The 27,362-nt window shown below is 35.5% G+C and overlaps 3 protein-coding genes across 6 annotated transcripts; 2 read left to right on the top strand and 1 right to left on the bottom strand.

The window, feature by feature from the left end:
- Positions 1-1,528: 1,528 nt before the first annotated feature.
- Positions 1,529-20,122, top strand: LOC128673189 (uncharacterized). Of its 4 annotated transcripts, none has more exons than XM_053750866.1 (9): positions 1,529-1,836; positions 10,106-10,136; positions 10,608-10,843; positions 12,902-13,038; positions 13,968-14,100; positions 14,485-14,630; positions 17,454-17,662; positions 17,886-18,121; positions 18,919-20,122. In XM_053750866.1, the coding sequence occupies exons 1-9, from the start codon at positions 1,795-1,797 to the stop codon at positions 19,069-19,071; spliced, it is 1,323 nt and encodes a 440-aa protein (XP_053606841.1). In that variant the 5' UTR covers positions 1,529-1,794; the 3' UTR covers positions 19,072-20,122. The 4 variants fall into 4 exon arrangements, with proteins under 4 accessions (XP_053606841.1, XP_053606840.1, XP_053606839.1 ...); XM_053750865.1 differs by having other exon boundaries at positions 17,454-17,671; XM_053750864.1 differs by having other exon boundaries at positions 13,968-14,109.
- A 900-nt stretch (positions 20,123-21,022) lies between these two features.
- On the top strand, positions 21,023-23,685 carry Aptx (aprataxin). The gene is made up of 2 exons (XM_053750646.2): positions 21,023-21,496; positions 21,584-23,685. Exons 1-2 carry the CDS (start codon positions 21,070-21,072, stop codon positions 21,739-21,741), a joined length of 585 nt encoding a protein of 194 aa, XP_053606621.1. The 5' UTR covers positions 21,023-21,069; the 3' UTR covers positions 21,742-23,685.
- Positions 22,239-25,574, bottom strand: ldbr (lariat debranching enzyme). The gene is made up of 5 exons (XM_053750645.1): positions 25,192-25,574; positions 24,870-25,036; positions 24,348-24,573; positions 23,693-24,022; positions 22,239-23,385 (listed from the first exon to the last, which is right to left on the bottom strand). Exons 1-5 carry the CDS (start codon positions 25,386-25,388, stop codon positions 22,788-22,790), a joined length of 1,518 nt encoding a protein of 505 aa, XP_053606620.1. The 5' UTR covers positions 25,389-25,574; the 3' UTR covers positions 22,239-22,787.
- Positions 25,575-27,362: the final 1,788 nt, after the last annotated feature.

The following is a 27,362-nucleotide window of genomic DNA, read 5'->3' as shown; positions in this document are numbered from 1 at the left end:
ACGGGCTGAAACGATTAGAATTTCGTTAAGTTTTTGTCCCGGCTAAAATTGCTCTAGTTTTTGTGCCTCGCTGTCAATTATTCAATTCGGATAGAATGTGGATCGAGTGTCTCAGAGTCACTGGTAAATAAGAAATTGTAAGATAGCCAATTTTATTGCAAGTAACTCCGATAACCTTTTAAATTCATTGACGTGTGAAGGTATAGATAGAGAAGGCATAGATTTTAATTAGTGAGCAACAAGACCTCATTATATAAACAAAGTAAGGGCGTGACCGAAGCGGTCAAGTTGTTCGCATCGTCGCCGTCACCTGCGGAAACCACCTGCCGTAGTTTTATTTATCACAGCATTGCAAAGATGAAGCATGCTAGGCCTATTATGAAGCGATAAACCAGTGAATTAGTTATCGGAAATGTATTGTAGCTTAATTAGTCTTGTTTTATTTAAGTTATATTAATTTTATAAATACACTTGTGGCTTAGTAAGTAGGTAGGTCGAAGTCAGAGAAATACTGGATTAAAATAGGATAATTATGTGGTAATAATAATAGTAATAAATTCCTCCATGTTTTCCATGATCATCATACATACTTATGACGTTCTAAATAGAATGTCAATGAAAAAAGATATTACAACGAACAAAGAAACGAAAGGAGATAAACCATCTTTCATTAATTTTTCTTTAATTAAATTAGAAATAACGTAAAGTAGAATTAGCCAACTAGTGTCCTAGATACACATGTGACCACACAAACGCCTTATCACGGAGGAATATACTTATGCAAAAACATTACATGTTTTTATTACTACTATTATTGGTACTATGTCATTAAATTTAAAAAAGCAAGTGGTCGAAGCAAGGGGCGGAGGGGGGGAGCGGTAGCCTACTAACTAACTTAACTCTATTCTGTTTAGTAGATAGTTACATTGTTTATTTTTATTACATGTACTATTAGATAGTTACATTGTTCATTTTTATTACATGCTATTTAGAAATATCTATCCATTTAATGTATCTGTCTGTGACGAAAGAATTATCATAAACCAAGATCAGATCCTTCTTGAAGTAAAAGTGTATCGGACTGAGATCTGATATCTATGGTATTCATCAAGCAGTTGATTAACTTTCTACGGCGGTTTTAATTTTGTGCCGATCCGATAGCCTCAATGAGTTCAATCAAAAATAAAGGAATTTCAATATCTGACCGTATGATCATTTCCTGCAACTATACAGTCATCGATGTAGAGATTACGAGTCAAAACATCGATTCAGTCAGTGGCCGCGTACAGCCATTCAATCATAGATGCTCAGTAATTTCTCCACGCGAATGTCACGGTAATGATCGCATCGCGGTGACCGCCGAACCCAATTCCGCCCTAATCCGATGCCAATCAACTATGTAGATCACGATTGTCGAAATGCGAGTAGATCGGCGGTCGTGTCATGAGAACGATAAGGTACAGGCGAGCAGGTGGTTCCTCCCCGTCGGAGGCTAACTGTTCCACCATCATCAACGGAGCGCTTACAGCGAACCACTGCGCAGTCCCGTCGAGACTTCACACACTGTGGCCGTCGCAGGCGCATTCGCAGACACATTCGCGCGGGAAACTTGCGCCGGCGCATAACGTGTTGACTCCGAGCTTTCGTTAGTGCTGTGATAGAAAATTATTTTGAAGTGTTTTTTATTAGACTATCGGAATTGCTGCAGATTTTTTTTATATCAGCGTGAGTAAAGTAATCGGGGCAGATAGCTTTAACGGTTGGCTCCGCGCTCGAGTGTGGCAGACCGCAAGCATGACGAGCGCCAACCACTGCGCTCTCCTGCTCCTCTTGCTGGTACGTTTCAAACTTTGCGTCGTTATAATTAACCAATGATTAACTATAACGACGCAATGATGATAACACACAGAAAGCCTCCATTTACATATAGTTTTCCCATTTAGTTCATTATAACATAATAGGTACGCAAAAATATCACTCTCAAGAAGGAACACACTTACCTCCTCAGGAATTACACTATCTATTGGTGAACCGCATGAAAATTCGTACAGTAGTTTTTTTATTTTATCGCAAACAGAAAGACAAACAGACGCGGCAGAGGACTTTGTTTTATAATATATAAACCTTGCGACCATGGAACCCTAAGAAACAGGTCCAGTACAATGTTGACTTTTGCAGCCTGGCATCGTAGCGCACTGATGAGACATGAAATATGCACATTGTGAGCTTGACTTATGTTTTCGAAAGGGACCTAATAGAAATTCTCTCAAAATGCATCATTGAAAATAATTGAAAGGAAATTGAAGTATGTACTTGAAAATACACATATAAATTGGCACAAATAACATACATATCTATAAATACGGAACACAAACAAATGCTTTTTTGCCTTTCCAAACAAAAATGGACCTATCAAGATAAATGTGGAATAGTGAAATTTGAATGTATTATTATTCCCCATTTTTTAAAAGTTGTTCTATTCCATCTAAATGCGAGTACAAAGTAGAGCACGATTTATTTTTAAATTAGACTAAAGTCTGACTGACTGGTGATATAAATCCTGTACGCTATAAACTTATAAAAGAATTACCTATAATCTTTTCTTTCTTCTCGAGTGTGTTAAGTGCTATAAAAGTGCTATAATCAAAAAAGCGGAAACATTAATAGAACTTGTTCAAACAATTGTCAGGAGTATATTTGTGGAAAATATAATTATATGAAACGTAAAGGACTCATCACGGTCTTATTGAGGTTAACTATAAAATATAAAAGTGTATATGGCAGTAGTGTATCTAAGGAACTAACTATAAGATTGAAACTGAGTATGGCAATAAAGACATTACAATAAGCGCCCCATCTAAAATGAAATTAGAAGTTTACATATTACAAAAACTTTACATATTATTATATTGAATGCTGGTCAGCATTCGGTATAATATATGTAAAGTTTTTGTCTGTCAATCATAATAATCTACTAATTAGGTATGATAAATAAATTATTTCCAAAACGGAAGTTTTGTAACTCGTACTGTCTAATACCTAATAATATCTTAGCGTTAGTACTTCATAAGTTGATTTATTTATTTACCTTTAAAAGTTACAATTTGAACTTATGCAACACAATACATAAATAACATCTTACAAGTATACTCAGTAAAGTTAGGTAAACATTTTAATATTCATGAGATGATGTTAATGTTTTAATGGGTACTTAAAATTTTGGAAATACATCCCTAAGGAATCCTATCCCCAGTCCTATAAAAGGTGGAAGTTTAAATGAAAATATTTCCAAGACTTTTTATCACGCACGGAATCGTGGCCAACAAGTAATTCATCCACAAGCGGAGTGATGGGGGCGAAACGTTACTATCGGCAAATACCGCTAATCTATACATAGTTTATGCTTTGAACATCGATGCACCGCTGTGCATTGTTTACACCCGGTATTTGTATTCAAATGACAATGATGCAAATATTAGTGCAGTTCGAATAATGTGTTGTTATTGCAATAATATTTTCTATTTTGCTAGTAGTAGTGCAGTAGTTTCTTATGGCGATTACTATTAAATGGTAGAGATTTAATAGATATAACTAATTAATTCCATGTAATTACTAAGTATATACTGCATACTCAGCGGATACTAGCACAACAATCTAGTCAATTTAGTTACACAGGTCAATACCCGTATAACTAAATAGACTTGATTGCATAAACAGAAAGAATATAAATATATCTTGTCTTAGTACAATATATAACAACACTTGAGGCTCGATATTGACATAAATATTTAAATGCAGGGTGCATTTAAACGCAAAAGAAGAAGAGAGAAGAAGACAGAACTAAAATTAACAATTTTACGAAATATAAAGAAAATAAACAATCTAAAATAAAAATAATTCCATTTTCTCTAGCAAGTGCTTTCGGCCGGTAATGACTTGTATTTTTTATAATATAATAGTAATTACGAAATTATGATTTCCCTTTGCAATAAAATGTATAGTCGGGGCATATATACCTAACTCTCTCATTAATAGTTAGATGTGTCTGTCTGTACCTAGGAAGTTTGTTTGCAAAGACTAAAGTAAGAATGAAGTCGTAATTTATTTTTTTTACTTTAGATACTAAAGTTAGTTCTTTCATATGTAGTTATACATAATTTTCACGTTTTTATGACTACATTTTCCTTTAAACGTTTAATACCGTTTGTGACATTAGCAGTAAACTGCCTCATTTGTAGTTTACTGTGTTCAACACAATTTATTGCCAGATTGTCAGTTCATAAAAAATCACATGCCAACTTGGCATCTGATGGCGACTTTTCGTAAATTAAGTTATACCTACTACCAATTTTTGCTTCTAGTTTAAAACTAAATAATACGAAGAATATGTATTGCAAAATAACAAGTTACAAGTAATATAAATAATAATTTCCATTATATATAGGTAAATATAAACAAGTAAGATCATTTAATATGATAATTTAAAAAAAGCATTACAATAAATTATTATTACGATTCTCGACGTGCTATTATTAAATAGCACGTCGAGAATCGTAATAAATTTATTACGTTTTTTAGCACTTCAACGTAGTGGGGGAGTTTTTACATGCGCTAGCAAGTCTAGTAACTAGTGCCGTGCATGATTCATTTTTTCTGAAAGCAACCTTACGTCAGTAATTTACTTATAGGATAAGTGATGCGTCGGCGAAGATGTCAATTACCGGTGCGCATGCGTCCATCCAAGCATGCAGGCCATCTTGCAGTCACACAACTACTCTTTGTCGACCGCTTGTTTCTCTAGGAAGGAATATTTATCACAATATTGAGTCTTTCTTTCCTATTCATATTCATATTATTTATTCGTCAACCAAGTGTTACAATGATCTAATGACTTTCTTTATAATCCAGTACGCAGCTATTACTATAAATTATGACTCGCATATAGAATACGTGTTATTTACGACAAAAAGTTTTTTATGATTATGTTTTAAAACGCTCGTTGTTGTCAAAAGCCATCCAAAAATATAATGGTGATATTCAAAAATTTATTTGACACATTGTAATTTTGACATTATGAGCGCGTTGATGTCTTTTATGGGACTGAATTATTACGATGACTTTTTCTTTAAACTTACAAGTAAGCGAAAACATTTAGCTTGCACTGTGTGCATATATTGCACCACACATCTCATCATTAAACATCCAACATTTTAAGTACATTTTACATCAACATGTAAAGAACGCCATACGGGCTTTTGCCAAAGTTGGGAATGTTATCATTTTATGGTAATGACTGTACCTACTTTCTCAAAAGCCGTTATATTACAAGTGAAAAAGTAAAATAATGATTTGATATTTGCGTACTTAATTGATTTTAGGTGTGTATAATGGCTGTTTTGGTGGCCAACTTATTTTCAACGCAGGCTTTATTTATAGAACTTTGATATTTTTTTTGCAAAATCGCTATCATCTTATGAATATATAATTTATTAAGTACTATCGTTTGATAGTATGTAATAATTGAAAGAGCCCGATTAGAGTTATTATATATCTAAATGAATCTTCTTTTTTTATTATGGTTGGGTTGATGGCCAATTTTCCTATTTTTTCATGAATAACATTGAAACTGTTGATATGTTTATTTTACACCATCTTACCAAAATATATAAAACATGTAGTTAGTTTCACTAAAATATTTAAAATGTATAAGGCGGTACGGAGCCTCGCCGCGCGAGTCCGACTCCCGCCCTTTTTTTGTGTGTGACACACAAAAAATTTAAATAGTGGCAAGACTATTAAATAAATTATTTATATTATATTTTACGCAGCTTCCGACAGTATCTTTGTTTTCATCGTGATGTCATCTCTTCCGCGGCGTCTAACTGCTTTATAATTAAGAGCTGCGCTGGGAACGTCCCGTCGTCGTGGGAGACTGGGAGAATGCCACTATTTGTTAATTTTATCAGCTTGACGCGGTTTGGCATGCCGACACCTCGGGCGTACAGTTAACAGCACTTCAACCTACGTACAATTTATTGCATATTCACCCCTGCCACGGTATATGAGTTCTTGCAGGATAATATGAAATAGGAATCAATAATTTACCGTTTATTAGCAATGCTGCTACACAATTGTAATTGTAATAATATGCAATAAAGCCTCTTCTATTCTACATATTATTGTCCTCAGTTTTATCTTATAATCACATAATTAATATTTACAATCATAAATGCGTACGGCAAAGGCTCCATAGCACAATAATATAGGTTTTGAAGGTACGAGTAATAAAATAAAATAAGCAACACATATCTAAAGGCGTGAACTTAACAATCATGGTTCTTCTGCTCTTCTATGACTTCGAAACATTTAGGTACTTCGACGGTTATAGTGACCCTATAGGATCAATATATCGATCTCCTATCGTATCGATACCCTATAGTCGATTTTAAGAAGTTGTATGATGAATGGGGCCCCAGATGTTTTTTGCCCTAGGGTCGAAAATTATATGCACCACTGACAGTGAACTAGTTACAGAAAGTGATCCTACAGAAGTGATAGCTGCCACAAACTCACCGCTCACTTGGACTCGGCGGATTCTTTCCCGAGGTCTTCACGCCCAATAACCAGACTAACATCGTTTTGAGAAACCGTTTCTTCCGAATGGAAATTTGCATAAATACAAAAGTAATTCTTTGACATGTAGATTCCTTAATTGATCTTCAGCTTGCAAATTAATAATGAGGAGAGTATTTAGTTATATAGTAAACCAGTTCCTCGCTTCGTTTTCCTGTACCTGATTAGGTGGTCTAATATGAGTTAAATTGGTAGATCGTATAAATTCATGTGGCATGATTTAACTAGGATTAAAACTTGGAACCTTTCAATCATTGGAAGGCGAAATCTTGAAACCATAACCACAACAACCACTAGGCTGCACTTTCAGATGTGTAGTTACATTATTAGTAAAAAAGCATAATGTTTATTTTACTAAACCGCAGAATGTTGTCTAAGCATATAGTTAATTTTCATCTGGAACACGTAAATTAAGTACATAACTGTATACTTATTTGGCGTTGGTTTCTTATTAATCTTACACTAACTAAATAAATTTAAAATTATAGGAAACCCGACACTGAATACCTATAAGAAAGCAAAATAACCAAAAGTGATACGTCCGTTGCATTGTAAGACAGATCCTACGATGATTCAGACAGACAAGCAGATAAACACAAACACGTCAAACATACAACATTCTAAAATGTTAGGTTACCTACCCTTCTTCATAAATAGCCGCGAACCTTGTCCGCATGCCAGAACCTAAAAGCTTTCTCTAGTATAATGTTATTAGCGCGCTGTGTAAAATGTGCCGGTACATAAATAGTAGTCTACTAACACAGCAGTAGCACTTTGACGGAATCCGTCTATTTCAATATTTCATTTATAGTTTTATATAAATCAAAATTCCTATGTAGTGTAAGATTTTCATTAAATTTTGACTGTTGGAGGGAAAATAACTTGGAAATTTGAAAAATATTTACATTTAATTACCTATGTAAAAAAAAACTAAATTCACTAACTCGACATGGACTATTAGTAACTATAGTTACGTTAGTATGGAAAAAAAATTGTATCCATGTTTTATTTTTATATAAATCGACTTACTTTCAACGATTTAACCGCGATCACATTCGCGCCAAATTATGTGGTATGGTTCGCTTCATTTATGACCGCAACCATTCTTTTAACCTCATGACTCGGGTCAGTAACTACAAACGAGAGTAATTTTCACGACTCAGCAATTACTTTTATTGTTTTTTAGAAATCATTCATACAGTTTCTAATGAGTTCTTGAATTAGAGCTAAGCGGACTGACTAATATCGCACATTAAATTATACTCGCGAAAACGGCCCGATGACACTACTTCTGAGGCATAAGTGCGTGTTTGCAATTCATTTTACACTATCGAATATTTTTGCAGTGAGTGAGATATGCGATCAACTAATTACAATGTGGCTTCTTGTCGTCAACTACACCGCAATGTAATTCGCTGCGTCTTACTGCAAAATGATTCTATATATAGTGAACACTGAATTACAAACACGCGCAAAACCCTTTAGAACACTACTTAGGTACATAAATAGGTTTGTACAGATATCCATTTTGTACAGATATTTGACGACATCGGTGGCGCAGTGGTAAAGCTTTTACCACTGTACCGAGAGGTCCCTGTCGAGTCATGATGGAAAATGATTTTTTTGAGAAAAAAATCAATCTTGGATGTTTATCTATATATGTATTTGTTATAAAATATAGTATCAATTGAGTTAGTATCCTATAACACAAGTCTCGAACTTACTTTGGGGCTAGTTCTATATTAAGATAAAGATTAAGGCTAAAGGGTATATGCAGGCTGACAGAATGCCCGCGTTAATACAATCAGATAGTATACTATAAATACACGTCAGTACATAATCTCCAGCGAAACCCAGGCACCAGTGATCTAGCAGCCGCGTTATCGCCTACTTTTGCTGGACTTTCACTCGGACACAGGATACCGTTAATATCTTCCTATATTACGTTTTATTATTCAGACGTTTAATTAGCTTTTATTAAATGCGAATATGCAATGAGTTTCTGTACTTAATGATCGCAGTAAACTCTCCAGTCTTTACATCGACGAATGATGACTAATAAATAATAAATAAAAAGTTTTAAATAATTCGATTCATAAGTTATCTTATGATTATTTGTTACTGCTAATGGTGCTACCATTTTACCTATTTCATAAAATTATTATTTTCTACAAACAAAAATATGTAAAAACATTAAGAAAAAAATGTAACACACGAAATAATTTTTATTGTTCCAATGCTACAGCAGTCCTGCGTTCGCCAGTGTTAAAACTCAGTTAAGTAGTACTTATTTATTACCATCTGAAGAAGGCCACTCTTTTCTCACACATTTCTTACATATCTACTTGAAATGCCTATAAAAAGCTGAATAATTTTTTAAAAGCGCGAATATCTGGAACGATTGTCTGATTTCAAAAATTCTGTGTACATAATATAATAAAGAATTTTTCATTCATATATAATAGCTACATTCACGAAGCTAATGCTATCCAGATTCCCAAATTTGTATGTACATCATTTTATGGATGACATCGACTTCCCGGGTCTGCGCAGGGGCTTGAGGTCACAACTTGTATTACATTTGCATTATGGCTTTACTCTCTCGGAAGCTTTGATTACCTCGCGTCTCTGTATGAAAATCGTGGAATTTTACTGCATACAATGTAGCCTCAACAAAAACATGTACAATAAATCATCTACCTATCTTTGTGTACTAATGTCATGAAAGTCTGTCGGGACTTGGTCACTAAATTGTCGCCGCTTAAATACTAATATTTTCGTCAATAAATAGGTCTCGTACTCTTCTAACTCGCATGTTTTGGCACGCTTGGATGGACAGTTCGACGCGTCAAGGAAACTAAAATAAGTAGGCCAAGAAATTTGATAAATATAACATAAGTGCACTAAGTAGGTTTGATTCCATTTAAAAAAACTGGAAATTTATTAATCCAAGACATTCAACTTGGAAGATGAAGAAGACGAATAAGTGAGCTAACAAGTTACGTGTTTATTGGTGTTGTGAAGTTTTTACACTCGCATCGTAACTAAGCAATCATTTAACGGGACGTGAACTGCATTTCATATGCATTTAGTATTGACACGATTACTTTTTATCATCCCATGCCACAGAATCACACCATTGTTGTAGTGAACAATCGATACCCTTTAAACATAGGATCTACATGAAAATGTAACTCATGACTAGGAATACATCACACTAATACCAATTTCATAGCTATCTTTAGTACCAGCTAAAGTACCACTTGCATACGTTAGTATATAAGCCAGTAAAGTTATCGAGCATCTTAAGCACTAAAATGCCACAGAAACCTAGTTCGGCCCGTTTTACCTACATTGGTTGTTGTGAAAGAGGCCCTACGTACATATAACAATACTTTGAACAGAATTAATTACTATAGTGTTAATTACAGCATTTTCCTTCTTCCTTTAGTTTGAATGCTTATTGTTACAGATCCGGACGGCATTCGCACAAGATTACGATGGTGAGTATCTCTACCTAATTCTTTAACAACACTATCAATGGTAGAATCTGCAAACATAGTATCTTCATCATTGTCAGTAAGATCAGGTGCAGTTTAAGACTGTCTTGTGAGAAGCACTTATTATCCAATTAAACTATACTTTTGTGTAAAGAAAAACATCTTTTACCTTTTCTAGGATAGTAAATTATAGCAAATTGTTCTGAATTTTAATTCAGCTGGAATGGTGGAATACCTATGCAAATGACCTTTTACTCTGGTCTTTTAGTGCGCAATCGTAGTAATAATCTACGCAATTTTCATAATAGAGATAAAATTATATTAACTATCATTTAATTAAAACAACTATCATCTATCATTTAATTATAACTAAACGCTTTAGGTACATAATTTTAGTTTTAATTGATATTATGTTATAAGACAGAAACATAACCTCAAATTGAGTAGTAATTAATCATGCCAATTTGATTCCAGTTACGGACATTCAGTGCACGTTTGCAAGCACAGGCTCCGGTCTACGCGACTCCGTCACAGCATTGTTGCGGAAGCCCGAAGGTTTCCGAGGAGCGCCTCTGTTCGCCGACGACCGCGTCACAGACCCCCTGGCAGACCCCATCTGCCAGATCAGGCCCGAGCCAGAAGACCCCACAGGCCTCCTTTACAGACTTCGGATCACCGACTTCACGAGATGCGGTGTTCTGAAACGGAACGTAAGTTATGACTAGGCTCAACCCATCACTTTAATGACTACCATGTGTGGTTGATGACTTGGAACGTTTAAAGTAGGTTAACGATATTGGATAGATAGATAGACGATTTGCACGACATTGATTTTATATTGTTTTGATCAATTGTGATGTGAATTACTTCTTGTTATATTGTTATATAGCATCAACATCAATTTTGAAGACTTCAATATATGGGTTCCGAAATAAATCCTTATAGATTGTCGTCATGTAGGAGTAAGATATCGGAATGTCTATATATACCAGTACAGATAAACATTTTTCTCTGTTGTTCCCACGAGGTTTTTCCGAAACAAAGCTAATAAAATATAATAACAAGTGTCTCTGAAACTACGTACTTATATTTAAACGCCGGACCTTTCCCGTAGTTTCACTAACGTCCATAATAAATAGTGTGTTGACATCACGCGAGTTTCGGCTTACCGGTAATCAAGTACAGCGCTATACAGTACCTACTATTACTTACACTGTGATTATACTTTAACAGTGGTAATGACCGGGCCTGGTATTGTTTCGGAGACGGATTCCATCCGGAACACTCGTCTTTGGATCACCACGTTCAAGAGTACCAAGTTGTATATATTTATCTACCGTTTTTGGTAGGATACATATCAACTATATAACTGACTGTGTTTAAGGCTTGCGAATGACGGTACAATCATATTGGAGCTACACGAATACGACACAAGCATCAACTGACCAAAGACGCCAGATTTGTGCGTGCTGGAGATGGGTCGGCTGCGGTCGAGCTTGGCCGTCCTGCTTCTCGCGCTCCTTGTAATTGAGGGAGACTATACTAGACTATACAAAGCCTTTTATGGATGTTTTTGAAATGGGCTTACTTGAACTCTTCTATAATAGGTGCTCTTCGAGTAGGCGCTCTGAAATCCGTCTTTTTGGTAGCTGCTCCGTCATGTGTGTCGCGCACACTCTGTTTTGTCATCGGCGGGATAATAACGCGTGCCGTTACTAACAGTACGATGTGTATGTAGTCTTAGCAGTGGCGGATTAACCGGCAGGCTTAGTTGGCCGAAACCTAGGGCGACAGTGTTTAGGGACGGCAAATCTGATCATTATTTAAGTTTAATATTAGATATACCTACGTAATATGCTCTAAAAATAACTATTGCGAAGCGCCGGGGTCAGTTTAAAAAAAATATTTTGAACTTTGAAGTTTTAACTATAATTTTTCAAACGGCCGCCTGCCTCACATGATGCCTGCTTGGAATGCTAATGCTATGTGTCCATTAGTCACCTCGTAATACATCCATGGGAGGATATGAAGTAATCCCATTAAAAGAACCACATGCCACAAAATTAAGTTACAAATTCACTGACAGAATAAATAAAAGCAAAATGGGTCTTCGCTTCGGAAGTTAGGTAGAGGCGGCGAAACATTCAATATCCTACTGGCGGCAAATCTTTAAATCCGCCACTATGTAGTGGCCTACACTACAGGCTACAACGAGGTACTTACAATGATACCTATGTATTATTATTAAATGGCAACCGCCGAGACCGGTACGCTATCGAGGTGAGGAGAAACTAAAACCCACATTTATGACAGTATAAGGTTGTGTTCTGAAATAGATTAGTTATACAAATAGGTTAGTGCTTCTGTGAAATTAACTACTTTACACGAGGATATTGAAAACATGGCAATAAATAGATACTCATTGACGACAGTATATCGCCTCACTATATTTATATGTTTGTTTCAAAGCATTAATCTCCAAAACTACCGATTCGATTTATATAATGTTTTCTGTGCGAAAGCAAAATTAGCGAAATTGATGCGGAATGATACGCTATTTACTACTTATATCGACACCGGAACGACAGCACAGCTTGGCTTTTTAAACACCAGTCTTTTCACAACGGGTTTTGATGACGAATAATAATAATAGTAAGACTGGCTGTTAATGCAAAAATATATTGCAACCAGCTGATTAGACGACAATCTTTTGTTCCTATTTCAAAATTTATTTTTTGTATTCTATTAACTAAACAACCTGTCCTCAGGGTTTCGTCCACGTACGGGTGTGGTTTCCTCAGTTCCCAGGCGTGGTGATGCAATCTGACCAAGAGCTTATCATCATGTGCAAGCCACCCGAGCCTACCATCATCGAGAACAAGGCGGCGGGGTTCGCTGGCAGCTTGTAAGTTTTAAGATTTCCAACATCTTTGATTGATTTGAGTTGGGTATATAAATTAGGTACTTACTAGGTATACCTTATCTACATACTATATACTACTACTATTTTCAAATATATTGTTAGGTGCCCTATAGGCCTAAATGTCACCGACTAAGATATATATAGACTACGAGCAGTCGGCCCATTCGTGAAATCGTAAACTTATATCGATTTTCATAGCCTTTACCAAGCCATTCCCTTTTATTATCATTCTAAAATTTGTCATTTACATTCTGTTCTATGTTCTTATTTACTAGGTATTGGCTCTTAGCCCCTTAGACGTTCTAAGAAAATCTGTCTATTTATAATATTATTTACCTGAAAATAGAATAGCGGTCATCTGATATTGTTATTATCAGTTAACTATTTTTCAATTTCCGAGCAAGTAAATAGGTGGCCACCTGGGAAGTGGTCACCGCATCCTGTGACATACGCGCGTTACCGGTTCTAAATGAATGTTGAAAGTAACAAACCTAAAATATCTATATTGCGTCCCCGAGTTCACATTGGCACTGACGACTTCGGTCACGTTTCAATCACTGGCAGTCCTCTGCTAAATCCGTGAATATGGGATGCTGTCAGCCTTCTTGGAACCCTTCCTTGGCAATAAACCTTCCTTGGAATTAATTTTAATTTAATGAGAACTGTTCAAACATTTCTGTGCGGATTTTCATGCTTTCTTCTATGACATCGAATTGTATTATTGGCAAAAGTTGTACTCTCTGTTTACTGACGTTTTTGTATCGTATAAAAAGTTATATGCAATCACTATAAGCGTGCCTTAATAAATAAATAGACAATGGCGTGCATTCATTGCTAGAGGCGTACAATCAGCATTAGCATATGGCAATGGGCTAGAGAAGAAGAAGAATATTAAATAATGTTAATTCCAGCCCGCACGGCGCACGCGTGTCCGGCGTGGTGGAGGAGACGCCAGGGCGCCTGGAGTACGAGGTGGCGTTGTACAAGGAGGCGCCGCCCGTGTCGCGCCACTCCAACCACTCGGTCGACTTGCCGGTTGACCAGGTAACGGCTGTACGTGCCATTTTGCACTTGTGCATGCTGGTTTGTTACAAGCTTCTCACTATCCCCTCATTTACGGTATACATAGAGCCTTGCAAAGCTTAATATAATTCTATATTGCTTTTTTTCCATAATTGTATCTAAATCAAACTAGATATAGTTTAAAATCCATAATTGTATCTAAGTATAATTAACCTCGGGTCAATTATGTTGTATATCTACAGGGGTGTTGGTCGTAATCCACGACGGTATGAACGAAGATATACACGTAGATAAGAAATCTACCGCCAGACATACATGACCTTTCACTTTCCAGTAATTAGCTGGAAATGGTTTATAAATATTCCACTGAATCTGCGGGTTAGTAATAATGCTGTAATTTCGCAGGCGGTTCCAATAGGGACGAAACTGCAGCTGCGCGCACGAATCAACCCCGACTCGGCGTGGCGCCATATCAAACTGCTGGAGGTGGCCGTGTCTCCGGATCCTGACCGACCGCACGCGCCTGGCGCCGTGCTACTCGTGAAGGATGGGTAAGTAACTTTACATTATTTTCATCGATGATCGAGGTCAAAAATTAACTACTGACAAACGAAATCAAAGTTCAGACAAGTGAAACAGATGCAGCACAAAAAAAAACAAAATACATGGCACCATGCCTTTTAGACACCATGTCCAAAATCAATGTCAGATCTTTCCCTCACTGCTTTGCTAGCGAGGTCTACAATCAACTTGGGCCAAAAAATCATTTTTTCTATGTATGTATGTTTGTAACGCGATAACTTTCAAACCGAAAAATCAGACTGATTTTGATGAAATTTAATAGGTTTGTTGATCTGTCAATAGAATTTTTAAGTTTGCGGGGCATCAAAATCGATTGTCGTTTTCGATATATTCACAATTTTGTAAAAAAATATTGTGTTCGCGATATCTAAGTTCGTGGTGAATAACTAGTTACCTACTATATAAATATTAGGACCATTGTAATTAATGACTTTACGACGATCATATGAAGAGGAATATTTGTCATTTTACCTACAATCTTTCTTTTGGAATCCAAACATTTTTTATCGGAATAAACCACCTCATCTGATATTCAACCAAAGACACTGTTGGATATTTTATAAAAATATCTACTAAGCAGTACTTATTACTGGCTTTACAGTTATTTATTTTAGTGCTTATTTTTTGTTCTATAACTGTAGGTTTTCAGAGAAATAAATAAATTAATTATCCAGGCAAGAAAACGGTGTCTTGTTTGGAGCTCATGTGCAACCGGTCTGTTTTCTGCCGTTCACGGTCTATGGCTCACAAACAAAGTCAAAGGTGCTTAGGACAATGTGGTTAATGCTAACCGTACTACTGACATCGAAAGTATCAACTTTGAACTTGGTAGTTAGCTTGATTGTGAATTTGAAAGAAATAACCTTTATTCCGAACGTAAAGATAAGATCTGACGTGTAACTCTAGTGTATCTTCAGATAGGTTGTAACTAGTTAGGCAATAGTTAAACTATATTATATACTATTGATTCATAATGCAACAACAAAGATAAGTTATATTTACCTGCTGTAGTAAAATTATTAAGTATAGTAAATACATATTTCACAATAATTGCTTATTACTCCAGCCAACATCCGAACAAAAATGTACCCGATGCAAAGATCGCTTTACGACCAATGTTTGCCAAGTTTCTTCCCAAATAGTTCGGCACAAACCCTTGTTAGGTTTGCGCCCGACTTTTTAAGAAGACTGGGCAAATACTGAGCGTAAACCCATCTATGATCCGATGTCGTATCGAGATATTTGTTAGTGACCTCAATCTGTGCTTATTTATTAGCGCTCTAGTGAACAAAATACTCGCCAAATAATAGAATGAGCTGGCGGTAGTTTTGTAGAATCGTGGATAGAATGCCGTCGTCGTCGGTCGATAACACACCGGTTCCGCCACACGGCCACACCAGCTATAACTATACATTTAACGATAATACTAGTAGATAATTTGTAGCTTTTTGAGAAATACTATCCTTACATATAAAACAAAGTCCTCTGCCGCGTCTGTCTGCCTGCCTGTTCGCGATAAACTTAAAAACTCCAGCCCGGATTTTCATACGGTTTTCACCAATAAGTAGATAGTGTGGTTCCTGGGGAAGGTTTAGTTGTATAATTTATTATGTTTTTACACGAGCGAAGCCGGGACGTGCCGCTAGTATAATTTAAAATTTCACGTGAATAAATGTATTCGCTTTGACTTTGACTTTCAGTGTCATAATATATTAACTTACTTATTGAAATGTGCATAGAATAGTGGTACCTAGGTAATTAATTATAAGTAGTTCCTGAAATTGATATATCCTGTACGTACTACTAGGTACGTATACCTAGATAATTGTATATACGCAAGAAGAGTCGACAAACTCGCAGACATTTCACTCACATTACGTCCATCACGTGTCAACGATCTTAATCGGTACGAACATGATCCTCACGCCTTTCCCACGCCGAAGCGTCCAGCTAAAGTATAGTGCAGCAATTTCACATGACAACTTCCCTCACTGACCTATGCACTTGCAATGGAGGAAAAGATTATTATTATAGTATACTAGTCTATGTAAGTAATGCACACGCACTTTTCGCCTATTTTATTGTTTTGACGACCGCTATGGCCTAATGGTCATCATGCCGGACTGCTACACTGGAGGTCCCGGGTTCGAAGCCCGGTCAGGTCATCATAATATGTTTCAGTATACCTTTTGACCATGTACTTTATTGTGTACTTACATGTTATATTACTGATAAAAAATTATACATAAATTTATATTTAAAAAATGGTAAGCCCTTCTGGCATAATAGGGACCAACACTGTTTGAATAAGTTTCTTTCGGCATTTCTTCTCAACAGTGGTCGTTCCGAAATGCTAGTAGTTTGTAGCTTTGGTAAACATCATTAAATTTAGAATATGACGTGAAAAAGTGCCTGTGAAGGCCTAATTTCTGAATAAATGATTTGATTTTGATTTTGAACTTTGGGGCTACCTAACTCAATCTGTGTCATTTATCCTTATATATTTATTTATTTATTGTGCAATCAACGAGCAAACTTTGTTGCTAGACTGTGTAATCAGTCTTTAAACAGTGATTAAAATAACTAATGTAAAATGTTTCATTCGCATGCGTATGAGGTACTTAATTTTAAAATAATTTATTTATGTTAAATCTAACGTTTTTATGTACTGACTATCTTGCGCAGATTGATTGCATTCACAATTTATAAAACCGCTAGTCGTGTAAAAAATCGGGCCCACTCTGCATTCAGCCTTTTAGAATACAACATGATTACTATGCACTATTTCCAAGATGCCGCAACCGCGACTTCGCGTCGATCATCCCGCACCAGCCGGCGCGGTACCGCGAGCGGCACAACGAGGTGTTCCTGGACTTCGAGGCCTTCCTCCTGGCCTCCATGAAGGAGCGCTCCACCCTCTGGATCCACTCGCAGATCAAGGCTTGCATGGACGCCGCTGACTGCCAGCCGGACTACTGCCTCGACCTGTTCGAACCTTCAGGTAATTTAGGTAACTTCATTTTTACATACTTATTGACATGTGGCTGAACAGCCAGTCCTACAATCACAGCCAAATCTTCAAAATTTAAAGATTTAATTTTACGTGAAGAATTATCTGAATTTTTGTACATGGAGAATGGCGACCTTAATAAACTAAAACTGCATTCATAGGTAAATTAGTTTACGTAAAAAAAAAATATTTCTCACATTATTTTCATTTTCAGGTCACGGTCGTCGCCGGCGTTCCCTGTCTGACGCGAGCCAGAGCCACAACGTCAGCAGCTCAGCTCTCAGCGCTGACAACGCCACTACACCGTTCACGCGTTTCAAGGAGAACCTGGAGTATACTGTAGTGATGCCCGGGGAACTTTTCCATCGCACGCCTTTAGAGGCCACATGCGCGACCTCCATGATGATCGCTGTAGCGCTCGGAACGCTGCTCTTTATGTCCGCCTTGTTGGTTAGTATTCTTCTTCTTGTGAATCGAGTTGCCAGAAAGCGTTACGTGTCTTGGCTCAGTTCAGTTACCATTCAAATGGATAGGAGACAAAACAGTCAAACAATTATTCAGGATGGCTATGGATAAAGTTGAATGTAGGGAGCGGACAAAATTCAGTAATGAATGAAGCACATAAAGAAGTAGATAAGCTCTATGTCAGATGTCATAGTCGCCTATGGGTATTTGGCATGATTTCGCAGCACACTAGTGAACTACCAGTATGCAGGTTTTCTAGCTTCCTTAAAAGCAAGTGATTGTCTAAAAACTACTTACGTATATGAAACAGATTGATATAAATACAAGCCCATATTCACAATGTGGACGGATTCAAACTTGGGACCTTTTGCTTCCAGGCGGTTGAAACACTGTTTCACCGTCACTGTCACTTTCTTTATGCAACCACGACCTGAATCAAGAACAACCTCTCGCCATTATTACTAAAATTCACATGCATATTAAAAATAAAATAAAATCGAGATTTCCGGGCCCTGGCGGATATGAGTTTACGGTTCTTTCGCTCACATGACATAAAGAATGCCATTGCATTCTTTATGTTACATACTTAAATTTTAATTATCTCAGTTTCCAGTACCAAATAGTTGTAACCAAACTCAATCCATAATAATATATTGAATATTTATTAAAATAATGGGGTTAATTACGGCAAGTATTTTTCCGTCACTGACTGACTATCTTCCGCCAGTGCAATAAGGCAGCGTATAGAGATACCTAATAGTTATGAAACATTTTCCCAACAGATGTGTTACCTGGCAACAAAGTTGAACTCCACCATGCTGAAGAACAACAGCCTGCAGTCTTCAAACGGTAAAGGCTTCGAGCAGATTCTACGGGAGCTGGCCCACCACTCCTTGCCTGACACCGGCTACACAGGCCGCCCCACCGTGCAGTGATATTAATACTCACACTGTGTAGGCTTATGTATAGATGTTATTTAAGTAGTTAGGTACAAAAAGACTTCGGTAGGCTAAGTTCTTCCTATTATTCAAACGTTTTTTAATCCCTCTTTATTTATAATGTTCCACGGGTTAGGATAAACAAACCGTCTAGTTATGTATAACTAGACGGTTTTTTGTATGTGTTTATTTTTGATCTGATTAGTTCTTGAGTAACTAAAAATAGACCGTATAGACTTTTTTGTATAGCGATATTACCCATGGAACATCAAGTTTATGTACAGATGTGGCTAAAAGCGAAGCATGGCCTGTGGTCAGTCCTAGAACAACTCCATACCTTCCCGTGGACACAGCTCGAAATGCAACCGGAAGGTGAATGAGGTAGACGTAACTCTCTCTACAAGTTTCTTTTAACCATTAGACCACAACAAAACAGATAGAGACATTAGAACATAGGCACGAGTAGGTTTCGAACCTGAGACCTGTCTGATCACAGGCGGACGGTCTTACCCACTGGACCACCACCGCTATACGTACTTTATGGCTGCTACTTTTTTGGTATCCACAAGTATTATTGTAAAATATCGATGTCTACGTCTATCTTTACGCAATATTTATCTAAGTAAAAAAAATTGTTACAACGTACTTAGGTACGGTACGTTGTAACTATTTTTTTCTGAACAAAGTTCACTTATAATGCCTATACTTGTAATGTTAAGTACATTATATGTATAGGTAATATAAGTGAAGTACCCACATAAGTACATATATCTTAATATTGAATCAGCTCATTAAAGATAATTATGTAATTAAGTTTACCTTTTTTGCATAAACAATGTTAATTCATTAGATATGTAACTACTTACGTATTATTTATTTTTAGTTAGGTAACTGCTAAGTTATTTATAAATTATACTTACTTATGACTGAAAATTACCGAGTTATTTAACACGTGACTTAAAATTTTCAGTCATGACTATGCAAAGATGTAGGTTGTAACTTTTTGGAAATAAACTGCGAGTACCACCACCTTGTGTACACGATTACCTACTAAGTGTTTTATTATATATTTTTTAAATCAAAATTCCTTGATGATAATCCTTCTTCATGGCGATTCCATATTATACTCAACGAACGAAAAGGAAGGAACGTATGCGGCGTTCGATAAATTAAGTGGTGCGGCCATTGATTTAGTAAGTACTTCGTACGGAGTACCTACTAATTCCATGGATGCGGCAGTGTGAACATTTTGATTGAATTAAGAAATAAGTATAAAAGATTCATGCATCGAATAGGGCATATTACGCAAAGTTCGCAGATGGTGCTACTGGTACAACTAAGGTACACAAACATTGCCAATGGAGGCAAAAAGCGCCAATTTTCAATTTTTTTGCAGATTTACGACCAATAAATATCTTCGCAAATTCTACGCAAGTTTAAAGGAAAAAGGAAAGATTTAGAGGATTATCTGAAAATAATAAAATAATAACACTCTTTTAGGTTAGGTTATGTTCTGCATTATTTGGTCAACTGTGGTCATAAATTGATATAAATTTGATTTTGACTGAAATTTTTTTTTCTACCAATATTTCTGCACCCGAATATGCTACTATTATACTGCTATTGTTGTACATTTTTACAAACGAATGCTTACATATTATAAGGATTAATAAAGTACTCTAAAATATACGTTTTAATCGACATAGCAAAAGGCGGCAAAGCTTTTGTGTACCTAACATACAGTCTTGCAATCTGGCGGGATAAATGTGCAGTAATACTCCCTATTCGGATTCCTGATTCACATTCCAGATTCGGAAACCTAACATGTGCGGTAGCGCTAATTGTCGCTGTCAAACCAAATATCATTTGAATTTGACAATTTATGGACGTCACGTCAAAATTTTGTTTACTTACAAAAAAAAGAGAAAATACTAGCGAAAAGGTAGGTAGTACCTGTCGCGAACATTTTTCAAGTGTTGCTTGAATTGTTTAACAATGAGTAAAAGAAAGTTAGGAATAATGACTGGGATTGGAACAACAAAGCAACCCAGGCATTGGTCACTAGGTCTACTAGGATCTATGGAAGACCCAGAATCTATCGTGAAAAAGACTGATAGAGTTGTTGCGATTCGTGATAAATATCCGAAGGCAAAGATACACTACCTTATTCTTCCCTTTGAAGATATCAACAGTATTCACAAGCTCAACGATACTCATGTTGGTTTATTAGAAGAATTTGGAAAATTGTATCAAGAACTGAAAGAAGAACATATGGACAGTTCACTGCGTGCCGGTTTTCACGCTGTACCGAGTATGCAGAGACTGCATATGCACGTGATAAGCACGGACATGGTTTCCCCTTGTCTTAAAACAAAAGTGCATTGGAACAGCTTCACTACAAATTTCTTTATACCTTATCAAGGTAAAAGAACATATTGCAAATCTAATACTAAATGGTTTATTGATTATGATTGAAGTGATAATGAATAATAATGCATTTTATTTTCAGATGCACTCAAAGAGCTCAAGGAAAGCGGCTCTATCAAGAAAATATCTAGTGAATTGCATAAAAGCCTAATGGCAACAGACCTTGTGTGCAACCAATGTGATTTCAAGCCCAAAAATATGCCACAACTCAAAGAGCATCTACTGACCCATATAAAATAAATTGTAGGGTTTTATGTTCATTTAATGTTAACATTAAGTATTGCTGGTCTAACAAAATGTTAGTAGTATTCAAGTTACACTTCAAAATTATTTAATCTTAAGGAACTATGTGATGTGATTCTGAATGTTGAATGGCCTTTTCTTTATAGATGTATCTATCATTATTACCAATTCAATTTTTTTGGAAAGTATGGTTTTGTAGATTCTTCAGACATATTTTGGATATTAAGATGATGGCACCAGAGTTAAAAATAGTAAATTCAGTAGAAAGCCTAAATATGTACTGTAAATACTAGATCCAAAATTACCTGATTATACAGTCATATTACCTTTATTATATGGTTGCAAATTGCAATTTCATAAAGGAACCTTTATGAAACTGTAAGACAATTTTGTGCTCTTTGTTTAGTTCTGTCACATACAGCCTAAGTGATATCTTCATATCCTAAAAAATATTTTGATGCATGAAAAAAATTGTTGAAATAAAACACAGGAGATAATTGCACTAATTTCATTGCAAAAAATTTACAAGCTGTAATTTTGTCAGTCCATGATTTAAGCTTAAACTAATTATTATGACTGAGTAACTAAACATTTGATTGACTAAAATGTTTAAAATATTGACCACAGTGCAAGTTCATTATGTTAAGAAAATGTTAGTTTTAAATTAACTATAAAATTAATTACATGTTTGGGTAATTTGTTCTAAAATATCACATACTTATATGTGATAACATGCAGGGATAGTATGTAAGATAAATTTTTGTTATAAAAATATTTATTTCCTATTATTTTATTTTGTTTAAAAATTATCTTATAAGTTTATAGAACTTTTTTAATTTCATTAGTCTTAAAATAACTACCTACTTAAAAATAAAAATGCATGTCCAAAAATTATTATAAGTCGATTCAACTTACAGATCTGAAATTGGTTAAATAAATACAAGTTTAACCAATAAATTTTGTACTATTTTGTGATGATCCTGTTGTCATGTTCACCATGTACATAAATTATAAAAGGCCCTGTTATGTTAAACAAATATTACTTATAACTTGTTACCTATGAAAGGTAACTTACTTGACCGAGGACTGTCATCCAGTATGCAACTTGACTCTGTGCTTACACTGTCATCGCCGTCAGGAGTATTGTACAGTGACATGTTTCGCCTTTTAAAAGTTTTCTTAGAGGCGGACAAGGGAGTGGTGCTCTCATTTACACTGTCAGCATTATCTGAGACAAAAGAACTCCCTGGAGAGAATATTACGTTCTTTTGAGAGTCATCATCTTCATGTTGGCTTGGAGTACTTGGAGCCGGCAAAAATAATTTTGTTGTTTTCATTGGAGTTTTAGTAACTACATTTTCACTTGGAACCAACTCTGGTACTGATGGCAGAGTTTCCATGCATGGTTGTGACATCACTCTGCCTAACCGAGCCAGTACAACCTGTACAGGGTCATCAATACCTAATTTTTCACATAACTTTGCAGTTTGTGGGTTTAAAATTGGATTACTTGGGGCACGTTTTGGCGCTCTTGGATCATAAATGGGTGCAGTCTTCACAAAACTGTCATGGGTAATCTTTAAGTCTTGCAATATATTCACCACAGCTTCTTTTTCTTCTTCAGTAGGTGTAAAAACGTATCTGAAACAGCAATGGATAAATTGAAATTATGTTTAAGTAGAATAATTATCATAAAGAATATTATTTACATCATAATAATTTGGTCACCCTATTGATTGACAAATGCCAATAGGCCGTTGTAAGCATTTATTATTAGTAAAGTATATTAGATGTATTAGTGATGTTGCAAAATTGACTTTCCACTAAAACAAATGATTGTTTTATAATTATGAAGGTTAATTTTTTTTAAGAAAAAGAGAATTGGTTTTTTACCAAACTAAACATACTACTAAGTAAATAATAAAATGCACAAAATTTAAATCATCACCTTTCATTACCCCCTGGTCCTGGCATATGACAATCCATATTTTTGACACTTAGCAGATGATTGGTGCTCCTGAGCACAGCTAGCCACTCTGCATCCAATTTCAATGACTTATCACCATCATATTCAGTTGGAAGTTCCAATATCTGCAAGTGTCTGCGTTTCGGCAGGCATTTGTCTAAGGCTAGAAATTTTGTTGTTTGGTTGTCTTCATGATTAACTATGGCAGCAAACTGACAATGCAAGTGGGCTGCAAACCAGTACTCTGGCTTTAATGTATGTAATAACCTCTCTGCTGGTATACTGCCTAGTTGATTTGATTCAATATCTTCCCTGGAATTTATAAATACATTTACTTATAAACAGTAACTTCTATACACATTTGTCTCTATAAAAAAAAACAAGAATTTAAGATCATTGAGAGACCGACACTTGTCATTCTGTAGTATAAAATAAAGTTGCATCCCACTGTCTGCCTGTCTCTATGTATGCTTAGATCTTTAAAACTACACATCTTTAGATGGTTTTTCTATTAGATAGTGATTCAAGAAGGTTTATGTGTATAATTTTTGATGGTTTTACTGAGCAGAGCCAGGATGGACCACTAGTTTAATATATAAAAGTTCTTGAACATGTTAATGACACCCAAAATGCTTACTTAAAGAAAGGCTTTCTCTTCAGTAAATGTTCCTTATCTCCATAATCTGTGATTCCTCTTGGCCAGTCATGGGAAAGCATCACATTAACTTTCTCCTTCAGTTGGCTCATTCTGAACACATCAAGTGAGCGGACATGGTACACAGTTCTCAGGGATTGCTGAGTGTATGGTGGGGCTTCCCACAATCCTTGTAAATAATCATGTCTTTTGTAAATTCCTGATAAACCTACAACATGAAAGACATGTATATGAATAACAAAATATCTTTATAAGATATTACACAGTAAATTATGTTGCATGATTACATATGAATTACAGAGCTTCACCAGCTTTTATTATATTGTGTTTCTTCTGTTTCTTAAATTCAAAAACAAAATTGTTTTGGCTTCTATTAGATCCATAAATAAAATAAAAATAATTAACCAACTACAGTTTTATTATATGTATAGATTTCAATTAGTTTATCCATTACTTGGTAAAATAGCTTCCTAAGTAATGGATAAATATGAATATAATACCAACCTCCAATCCTCAAATTACCAAAATTGATGACTCCTGCTCTGCCCATATAATAAATGTTAGGTGCCACCCAGCCACCAAAAGGTAGCTCTTGTAAATAATTTGAGGCTTCATGATTGCCACCAATAAATAATGTCAGTATAGGAGCCTGCTTTTCTCCACTGTAATACCTGCAAATTAAAAATACCTGTAATTTCCACCCAAAACCTACAATTTAGGGATCTTCAAGTGAAGAGCGAATAGGCATTTTTTTGAGCTTGCGTGTAATATCCCAAACCTCATCTTGACATCAACGATAATAATAACAATATGTAAATGAACTCACTTGTAAAATGTACATATATGTTGATATTTGTCAGGAACCGCCATGGCCCGCATATCTTCATTATTGCGGACAGATTGGAAATCACCACAGCATATCAGTAAATCAATTTTTATTGACTCCCTGTCTTGTAATGTTTCTATACATTCATAAATCTTGTCTAGCTCACCATGAGCACATCCTTCTATTGCAATTTTCATAATGACTTCTTCTTATTGTTTTCTTTTATAAATAGATAAACTAAATTAGTTTAGTTTTACAAATGCACCAACCACAAGATTCAAGATTTAACGCATTTTTTCAATCTTTTAAGTACCATAATTCTTAGAAATCTTCGAGTCTAGATGGAGTAAATACACAAAAAAGACATGACACACACACATGTATATTTATTTTGACTTTTTTGACAAAACACGACATAGACATTTGGACATTGACAATAACAATTTAACGTAAAATATTTTTTGCTTATGGCAACACAAAACAAGTTTTTTTTGTTGTATAACGTTATAACTAACTAGATCTAAACCGATGCTATTAAGGAATAGGCGATAAACTGAATCGATTGTTTACATTGATTGTTTTTTTCATTGATTCAAAGAAAAGTGTCTAGTGCGGAGGAATATTGTAATTGTAATAAATTGTCAATTTCTCAAATTATTATTAATTAATTATAATATTTTCTAATTTTTATTAATACTACTAGCTGTTGCCCGCGGCTTCGCACGCGTGAATTTCTTAAAAGGAATCAAAGTAAAATTTCAGTTATTCTTTTATCGCGTATTCAATGACTGGTACCTAAAGTTTATTTATTACCTACTAAGATTCAAAATCGTATTTTTGTCATCTTTAGTTAAATACCCCGTTTCCCGCTACCATTTCCGCTACGTGTCTCGTTCCGAAACCTGTCCTATCCCGTTTCCTACAAATTCTTCCATGGCTTTTCCCTCAACGTGCCCCATCCATTTCCCGCTACTGTCCCACTCCCGCTTTCGTAACGCGTGCCAAAGATAAATTTCCACCTCCACATATACCTAGGTACCCCTAGAGATGCAATTTTCAAAATCTAATTATTGCATTAATAATGCAATATTTTACCAATCACCAGTTTTTACCTAAAATTATGTTTACTAAAAATGATGAAATTCCATACAAACTGTAATCACTTTCTTAAGAATGGAATTTCTAAAAAAATCTCTTAAGAGATGTTTTCTAGTTGTCTACCTTCCTGCTGAATTTCATATTTCTAGGTACAGTAGTTTTTGAGCCGTATACGTGGACGCTGGGCTATAGGGGGCCAACCTGTGTAAGCAAAAAATAGTTAAATGTTGTCCACAATGCCACTTGATCTCGCTCCAAAAATTAGGAAGTTTCATATAAATTTGCAATCCCTGATGCCTCCTCGATGATGAAATTTTTAAAACCTAATAAATGCAATATTATTGATTTGTAATTACAAATTTCAATCAAAAATTTCATGTGCCTCACTTCAAAAATGACGATGCTTCATACAAACTTACAACACCTATTTTAAATCTATATGAGGATTTAATTTTCAAAATCTAATTATTGCATTATTAATTTTTCCCAACTACAAATTTAAATAAAAAATTTCATGTGTCTCACTTCAAAAATGACGACGAAGTTTCATACAAACTTACAACCCCTAATTCACCCCTATAGATATGTAATTTTCAAAATCGAATTAATGCATTATTTTTTTTACCAACTGCAAATTTAAACCAAAAATTTTATATGTCTCACTTCAAAATTGACGAAGTGTCATACAAACTAGTAAACCCTATTTCACCCCCTCAGGGATGGAATTTCGAAATATCCTTTCTTAGCGGACGTCTCCTCTCCTCACAATGTACCTTCCTGCCAAATTTTATCTTCAGGGGCTCAGTAGTTTTCAAGATTTCGTGATACGCGAGTGAGTGTTTTTCGCTTTTATATATACTTCTAGGATGTTATGAGCATATTTTTTATATACCAACATTTCAATTAATAGGTACTTAGGTACCCGGATCGTGCCGGTTGGTAAAAAACAAACTTTACCTATTTTACATTTATGTTTAGTTTTTATTGTCTGTGTTACCTGCCTGCAGGCCTACCATCAACTTTTCAGTACGATTCCAATGCAACTCAGTTCAATTTAGGTTCCTAAAATGAAT

This window comes from Plodia interpunctella, chromosome 10, assembly GCF_027563975.2.
Source record: "Plodia interpunctella isolate USDA-ARS_2022_Savannah chromosome 10, ilPloInte3.2, whole genome shotgun sequence".
Classification (NCBI taxonomy): Eukaryota; Metazoa; Arthropoda; class Insecta; order Lepidoptera; family Pyralidae; genus Plodia; species Plodia interpunctella.
Note: the sequence above shows the minus strand (reverse complement) of the source record. Positions and strands in the feature narration are given on the sequence as shown.